An 8,896-nucleotide genomic window follows, 5' to 3' on the forward strand; every position below is an offset into this window, starting at 1 on the left:
CCATGTGGCTGCTGGGATTTGAACTCATGACCTTCCGAAGAGCAGTCGGTGCTCTTCCCCACTGAGCCCCTAGATGTTTTTTTTTAAGTTACAGTTCCATAATCCTTCATTTTCTACTTGGTAGCTAATGGCAGGTGAAGATCCCTGAGTCTGAGGCCAGCCTGGCCTACAGAGCAAGTTTCATGACAGCCACTACACAGAGAGGCCCTGTCATGAAAAAGAATACTGTGCTTTAGTAGTTTTACTACCTTGTCGAAATTGGTTCTGCTCTATGATGATGCCGTAGTTCCTCTAGTCCTCAGGTGATTCCTGCACCCCCAGAGGAGCCTTGAAAGCAGAGATAGAGCTAAAGCATCTAAAAGATGTTTATATATACTTGTGTTAATGCTTAATAAATAAAAGAAGCACAGTGGAAAAAGAAGAACCAGTCAGTAATGCATGATTGCGGTCTCTCTTGAAAACTGGGGGCAGCAGTGGTTTCAGACTTCACTGTGCACAATGAATGGAGTTGCCTTGATGACTGTGTGAGGGACTGCTGTATGCTACAGTCCTCTAGACATGTGCTCAGAATGCCTGCTTTACTATAGAAGAATGGACAACAGCACAGAACATTTACTTTGCATTTCAGTAGCATTTTTAATATGCATATCAGAAGCACTTTTTAATTTGTCTTTCTCCCCTTCCTTAGAAGTTGATGGATAGATTTGATTTTGGGGAAGATTCTGAGCATAGTGAAGAATCCAAAAAGGAAATTCCTACTCCTCAACTGTAAGAATTATGATTTTCTTTATATCCATGTTTTCTTTTTCTGTTGTTCTAAATACTGGAATATTAGCAGACTTAAGAGTTGGAGTGAGCTTTTCTTAAGTTAGGGTTGTTTCAGACTCAAAGCACCAAAATTCTGGAGGAAGGTGGACTTGCTGTCTTAAAAAGATTATTTGGATTTCCTAGATTATTTGGACTCTTTCAGATCTTTGCAAATGGTTGGGATATATCAAAGTTCCCTAAAGGAAAATTGATAAGCATTAGTAAGTCCAGTTGTGATATTTTTTTTCTATCTTTGTTGGCTTAAAATAACTTAGCTGTAAGAATACGTGTAATAGGCGGGCAGATGCTTCTGTCACAGCCCACTTCTAGAGTGTATGCCAATTTCTGAGAAGTACACTGAACTAGTTAGACTTAAGGATTGGAGTTATATGAGTTTCATTTATTTAAATGATTGGACTTTTTAATTTTATTTAAATCAGTTCCTTTCTTAAATGGCTGTACATAGCCCTATGCTATGTCCATTTGAGAGCGTGAGGTGGAAGTTAGGAGAGAATGAGTGGGATCTCACCCAAGCACATGTAGTAGATCTTATATACTGGGATAATATGTAAGAATACATAAGATAAAGTACATCCTTTTGACATAGGGGCTTTCTTGACAGAAGTTTAAAAATAGTATTTTAGGTAATAAACAGTGAAGTTGGAAGAGCCGTTTGCGGTCCTGTGTATGAGTGTACGAAACAGTATAAGAAGTTGTTACTAGTCCCGAGGGTAGAGTCAGTGCTTTCCCACCTTCTGAGGAAAGAGTTTGCGGACTGTTTTACTGTCACGTGTTCTGTTGAGCTGAGTTCCTTCATTTTCTAGACATCAATTCAAGTGCTTTGTATTGAAAGAAAAATCAAAGGCTCCAATTTCTTTCATGACGTGGTCTGTCAGTATTTGAAGATAGATACCATTCTTCCCGAGGGTTTATCTGCTCCAGGTGACAAGGGTCTCAAGAGCTCTCACCTTGTTCCTTTAAGGGTGCCCTCTTTCTAGCACTCAGGATTCCAAGGGGTATTCCAGGTGTGACTTTCCCAGAGTGTAATTAAAATATTATTTTCTCCTATCTACACGCTGTTTCTGTTTACATATCTCAAAACATGATGCTTTTTTAAAGGACACATACTCTAAAATTTATGGGCAGTGATAATCTTATACATCCTGGTTGATAGGACATTTTCCATGGTGTCTCGATTAAACATAAATTATTAAATTGATGTTTACCCATGTTTACCTTTTTTTAAACAAGTGTTTATAGTTGTACATTACCATAATAAAAGTTACTAATTTATAAGTATAGCATATCCTTGAGTGCACATGAGGCAGTGATGTCAGCTCCGTAACAGAGCAGCTAGAATGCTTTTTTGTTGAAACTTTATTGAGTATCTTTCTCTTCTAATGTATTGATGCTTCAAAGTATTCCATTTTGGTTATCAGTATTTCAAAAAGAGAACACTGAAGTAGAATACCTTGTATGGAGTGCTGTGTATGTGTGTGTGGTGTGTGTTGTTCTCTGCTTGCTCTCTTTTCGCCTTTGTCATCTTAACATGCAGCTTTACCCTTTGTTTCTCACTTAGCTCTCATGTTTCGGAGTCTGTGAACAACTCCATTTTCCATCAGATCGCAGAGCAGCTGCAGCAGCAGAATCTGGAGCAGTTGCGGCAACAGCTCCTGGAGCAGCAGCAGCCTCAGAAGGTCCGTGCTTCTTGCAGTTACTGCGTTCTGCAAGTGGGCATTCTGGGGGATGCTTGGGTGGTGTTCCTTCTTAGTCTTTGGAGCTACTCATTCATTTTTGTTTTGTTTTATGACCTTTCTAAAGTATTTCCTTTCAAAGACCTTTATAGCTCTTCTTATTATTAAAAAAAGTTTTCTGGCAGTGTAACAAAATGATGTATAGAAATGAATTTCATGATAGAAGACAGATGTGTAGTTTGCAGTTAACATCTTAAAGCTTCATGTTTTCTACTTTCTGCTGTACTTGTCTAGGAAGGTAATAACAATTATGTTGGTAGTGTTTAATAAGCAGATTACTATCATTGATTTTTTTTTAAATTTATTGATAATGCCATGTGATAGGAACTTCATTACACATAGGAGAGGCATATTTTTACTTAAAAATTTTCATGAGGAAGGTATACCACGACTCTCATTTACTCCAAAGGAAGTTGAAGTATACTGAGATAAAACATTGAATGCAAAGTATATAGCTAATGGTATCTGGTCAGTTTTAAGATTTGCCTTTTATTTTATGCATACCTAAGAGGCAGGAATACTTCTAAACTAATGTGTAGTATCCTCATGCCATTCTGAGATGTTAGGAGTTCTAGAGTTGCTAAGGTGTGGCAGAAGCAAAGCTTCACTTTAGAAGTGATAAAATATGTCAAGTTATAGAGTAAGATTTAGTTTTACAGAAACCTACTTGGCACCTGTATGAAAAATACTAGTAGATACCCGCGCATACTGGGCCTTAATCACTAGAAATGGTGTCAGTCATGAATTTAAAACAACCTATAAACATTTTACATGTGATTATACATTTTCAGGCAAATGACATATAAAGATGGATGGGAAAGTAGTTCTGACCTAAGGTGTAGAACCTTTTCTCTAAAGAAGTCCAAATGTGGAGCTGGCAAGCTGGCTCAGCAGGTAAGAGCACTGACTGCTCTTCCAAAGGTCCTGAGTTCAAGTCCCAGCAACCACATGGTGGCTCACAACTACCCATAGTGAGATCTGATGCCTTCTTCTGGTGCTTCTGAAGTCAACTACAGTGTACTTATATATAAAATAATGAATAAATCTAAAATGAAATAAAATAAAATAAAGGTTTGTTTCTTTCCAGTTTAAAAAAAAAAAAAAGCTGGGCGGTGGTGGCGCACACCTTTAACCCAGCACTTGGGAGGCAGAGGCAGGCGGATTTTGAGGCCAGCCTGGTCTACAGAGTGAGTTCCAGGACAGCCAGGGCTACACAGAGAAACCCTGTCTCAACCCCCCCCCCCCAAAAAAAAAGTCCAAATGTTTGCATCAACCCAGTCTTTAGAATAGAGGTAGCAAACAGTGCAGGCTGCTGGCATTGTGGAAAGGACTTAGTACTTTTGAAGTTTAGAGCAGTGTGAGACACAGAGCTTGAACATGACCTTGTAAATGCAAACAGTGTTATGTGGAGTTGTCCTGAGATACTTGAGAACTCATGATGACAGCCTGATCTGGCAAACAAGTTCTGATTCAGTTGATCTGAGTAAGAGGCATGGTTTTGCTAAAACGATATTCACTTAAGACTACAAGAAGGTACACATTCGCATGTTTGTGTGAGTCAGTCATACAGGATAGTAAGTACAAAGGGAATAGAGACAAGGGTGATGCTTTGTCCATAGAATAGGCTGAGCTGCTGTAGCTCAGGCAGTAGCAGAAGCAGCAAGTCTGAAAAGTCTCACCAACCACAGAACCAATTACTCGTTTTAGTTTCAAAACTTTGACACATACAGTAAAAAGATCCTTTTAGAAGAAATAGAACTTAAGTTTCCATTTTCCAAAGCGTGTCTAATAGTAAAAGGTGCTGTCTTAGGGTTTCTATTGTTGTGAAGAGACACCATGACCACAGAAACTCTTAAAAAGAAGACATTTAATTAGGGCTGGCTGTAGTCTTAGGTTGAGTCCATGATTACCATGTCAGGGCATGGCAGTGTACAGGCAGACATGGTGCTGGAGAAGGAACTGAGAGGTCTACACTTCACCCACAGGCAGCAGAAAATTGTTTGCCACACTGGGCATGGCTTGACTATCTATATAAGACCTCAAAGCCCACCCCACAGTGACACATTCCTCCAATAAGAACACAGCTAATAATGGAACTCCCTATTGTCAAACATTCAAGCACGTTAGCCTGTGGGGATTATAACTGTTCAGTCTACCACACAGGAGGAAGTTGTGTGATTCAGGGTAGAATGAGTGATGTCTCCATGCTTGAGAGCACTTGCTGCTCCCTGAAGAGGACTGGAGGTGCTTTCCCAGCATTCATGCTGCATGGTTTACAACCTCCAGCTTCAGGAGATCAGATGCCCAGGACACACATATATACGAATACGTACATACAAATAAAAAATAAATAGAGGAGGGGGAGGTTTTGAGACAGGCTCTCATTATATATAGCTTTGGCTGTCTTGGAACACATCATGTAGACCTGGCCTCGTACTCAGAGAACCACCTGCCTTTGTCTCTCAAGTGTTGGGATTAAAGACATCCAGTATGCCTGTCACTAAAATCTTTAACAACAACAACAAAGACAGAATAAGATTTGCAGAAAACTTCGTTAACATTAGATTCATGTAAGTGCCCCTCACTTAGATGGTACCATGCTGCTCTGTGCAGGTCAGCCACAGCAGCAGTGTACCTTGGGGCTAAGGCCCTGGAGTAAGAAGGGCCTAAAAGGTTCCTAAAATGTTCAAGAATATTTGAAAAACTGGAGTGTGTTTCTAATTAAAAAGAAATGACCAGAATTAGAGAGGAATAGAAGCTTTATCATAGTGAAGTGATTACTGCTGTCTCATAGGTTTGTGATTTTGTTGATTAGTAGGCTAGTCAAAATATGTTACTAGAGCTTTACCTCAAGATGAAATACTAATAGTAATATTTTAAAAGAATCTTTAAAATATTCACCTTAGTAATGATGAAGAACTACCAGTGGGATGTCTGAAGTACTATATTTTACTTTGTTTCAGAATATAATGGAACTGGGAATGGTGGTGCACACCTTTAGTCATAGCACCCAGCAGGCAGAGGCAGGCAAATATCTGAGTTAGAGGACAGCTTTGTTTACACAGCTAGTTCCTGGACAGTCAGGGCTACATAGAAAGATCATATCTCAAAAACAAACAATAGCAAAACAAACAAACAAAAAACCAAAAAACCGGAAAGAACAGAGGTGACACTCTGCTGTGTTGTAAATGGCTTACTGTTTGTGAAGTCAAGTACATTTTAGGATATTGATCATATGGAGTTTTAAGAGTACTGATTTAGATAAATGCTGTCAGTGTAAGATACAGAGTTCATTGACGCCCTTGATAGACTTTGTCATTTCTACAGATAAAGTAGAAGCAAAGGATACCTGAAGATGATAGAATAAAGGCACATAGGAGTGTTAGGTGCCAGTCTTAGAAGAATACTTTGATAGCCCATGGTTACCATGTTTGCTTATGTTCCTTGTTTTTATTATTGATTTGTGTGAGTACATAGTTATAGAAACCAGATGTGTTTATCAGAATGTAACCAGGAAAAATGTTACTTTCCTCTTGGATCCACTGAATATTTTTTTTAAATACAGAAGTGAGACTAAAGGAATAGAGAGAACTTCACTAATTATTATATAATTTCAATGTTATGAATCTTTTTTGCCAACTAAATTCAAATGCTGATACTCTTTTTTTTAAGAAAGTGGAATGCTCTAGGTTCTTGTTCCAAAATCAGTATCATGCCCTGATGGGGCAGCGGCATGTGGCTAGGTTGCTTCCTTTATTTGTCTTAATCTTTGGTTTGACAGGTACAGTTATGGTGGTTTTGTTTTTTTAATTGGTCATAATCATTATGGTCTAGAACATGCTATTTCTTTGCATTTCTCTTCTGCTTTAATTAATTATAAAGTGTGCATGTGAGTTGTCTTTGCCATATACATAAAATTAAATATCTTAGGTATCTAGTACCTAAAGAAGGTTAAACACAGACTGGAAGTTAGCAAAAATTGAAAACCTTCCTGATGCATGACCAGGAGTTCTGTTGTTCCTATACCATTTAAGCATTTCAGGTAGAATGGTGTGAAAAGACTTTGATGTATTCTGGAAGCTCACACTTACCTGAGGCTGGAGAGATGGGTCAGTGGTTAAAAGAGTACTGGCTGCTCTTCCAGAGGATCCAGATTAGAATCCCACATCTGCGCCTAACCATTTCCAGTGCTGCCTTCTGCCTTCCTTAGGCACTGCATGTGTGTTTTTCACAGACAGACACACAGGGAGACAACTATTCCTATGAAGTCAAGGGAAAGAAAACAAAGGTCATACTTACTGCCTTTCGGGTTCTGTCTTGATTCAGGAGAGAGTTGTCTGTCATGACTTTTGCTTAATGTATATTTGTTATATAATATATAATATTATATATTCAAGATGCCTACTATGTGTTACCATGTTGGTAATTTGCATTGAGAATTAAATGGAGTTGTAGATTCAGATTGTAGCCATTGTAAGTTCACTTTTGTAAATAGCACAGTATGGACTAAAATTTTTTTTTTATTAATTAATTTTGGTGGTGCACATATGAGTTCAGGCTACAGCTTGCTGGAATTGGTTCTCTTGCTTTACTCTGAGCTTCAGGGGTTAAACTCAAGTCCTAAGGCCTGGTGGCAGATGCCTTTACCCACTGAAATATCTTGCCAATACTCATATTCTGAACTTGAAATAAACCATTCAAAAAACTCTTTATTGTTGAAAAATACACACACTAAGGTGATATAAATTTCTAAGGCTAATCAACTTCATGGTTACTCTGACACATTTATTCTCTGACTGCGTTGACATTCTTCCTCTAAGGTGTTTCAATAAGAAGACAGCTTATAGAGATGGTCTGATGCAGTGAAGTAGAACCTAGTGCTCTGTGGCCCTCTCACATTCAGGACGCCCACTCCTAATGACTCCAGGGGCAAAGCTTCCTATCTTAGTGGCAAGTTGATTATCACTGAGAGAGGCAAAGCTTACCCCAGGTAAACACAGGTCTTATGTCCTGTGCTTGCCTGTTTATTTGCATTGACTGACTCCCTTCCTCCCCCCAGTCCCTCTTCCCCTTCTGTCCTTCCTTCCTGAGACAGGCTCTCATTTTATACCTCCAGCTGTCCTGGAGTTCATTATGCAATTCAGGAGGTCCTTGAAACTCCAAGTGCTGGGTTTAAATGCATGGTCAAATATGCTTGATGAGTAGATTTTCTTAAACCTAACTAGAGCTGTTTATTTCTTTCTGGACTAGTATGAGGCATGTAAATTGCTGTCTGTTCTTTGTGGAGTCATGTCTTTCCTATGGCCTCCACTTTGTTTGTGCATAGCTAAGGTATGTGGGCTGCTTCCTCCTTTTGGGAGTTGATTGTTTCTGAACAGTTTGTAACGAGGGCCCATAGGTATGTAGTTCTTTTCTTTATTATAGTTTTAGCTTGTTACCCCAAGAGCTTACTGCTTCTAGATTCCTACAGGATCATGTTCTAGGAAGATTTTTTTTACCAGGTTGCTCTCCCCAGTATTGGCTTTCGTCATGTTTTAGTGAAGTCAGTTATTTAAATTGTTATTCAAGTTAGCGGCATCACTACACATTGTACTGTATTGGGACTGTGGAGGCATTTGGTGTTCCTCTGTTTGCTTTTGTTTCCTCAAGGTGTACTAAAATGTAATCCATCGCAGGGAATTCTAAGTGTTTCATGACTACTTAGAGAACATAGCTGGGAAGGCCTTAGGTGGGAATAGTTTTGGTAGATCACTAAGTTTGGTAGTAACTTTTTGGTATTGTTTTGCTTCTAAGCGTGTAATGTGTGTGATTTAAGGTTTTAATTGGACCTTTAGATTATTTCATTGATACTAATTAATCACATAGTTGTAGGTTAATTTAATTTGCTATCATTAAGTATTCTCTCTGGCCAGGCGTGGTGGCACACACCTTTAATCCCAGCATTTGGGAGGCAGAGGCAAGCGGATTTCTGAGTTCAAGGCCAGCCTGGTCTACAGAGTGAGTTCCAGGACAGCCAGGGGCTGCACAGAGAAACCCTGTCTCAAAAAAAAAAAACTAAAAAAAAAAAAAAAAAAAAAAAAAAAAAAAAAAGTATTATCTCTGTATTACTCTTAGTTTATGAGACTTATTTAACCATTTTATACATATACATATAATACCTTCTTTATGGGACTTTTCCTTTTAAAAGTATGTTTGGATTTATATAAAGTATAATAACTTCAGATGGATTACTTTAGGAATGCTTTGTCATGAATATGACTCCCCTTAAGCATTTAATTGTAATGCTGGCCATATTCAAGTTTTCATTTGTAAGAATGTTGTCTCGGGGGCTGGTG

At 38.6% G+C, this 8,896-nt stretch overlaps 1 protein-coding gene across 8 annotated transcripts in view; it reads left to right on the forward strand.

Moving 5' to 3' along the window:
- The window catches only part of Scaf8 (SR-related CTD associated factor 8), a 307,179-nt gene that overhangs the window by 52,316 nt on the left and 245,967 nt on the right, over positions 1-8,896 (forward strand). For 7 of the 8 annotated variants that reach the window (XR_004113422.1, XR_004113423.1, XR_004113424.1 and 4 more), the window contains 2 exons: positions 689-768; positions 2,387-2,504. Coding sequence is in view for 5 of the 8 variants with exons in the window: in XM_031353067.1 (XP_031208927.1) it covers positions 689-768; positions 2,387-2,504 (198 nt within the window). In the remaining 3 variants the exon portion in view is untranslated. The remainder of the gene's footprint in view (positions 1-688; positions 769-2,386; positions 2,505-8,896) is intronic. The other variant, XM_031353069.1, reaches the window with a different exon arrangement.

This window comes from Mastomys coucha, unplaced genomic scaffold (genome assembly GCF_008632895.1).
Source record: "Mastomys coucha isolate ucsf_1 unplaced genomic scaffold, UCSF_Mcou_1 pScaffold5, whole genome shotgun sequence".
NCBI lineage: Eukaryota > Metazoa > Chordata > Mammalia > Rodentia > Muridae > Mastomys > Mastomys coucha.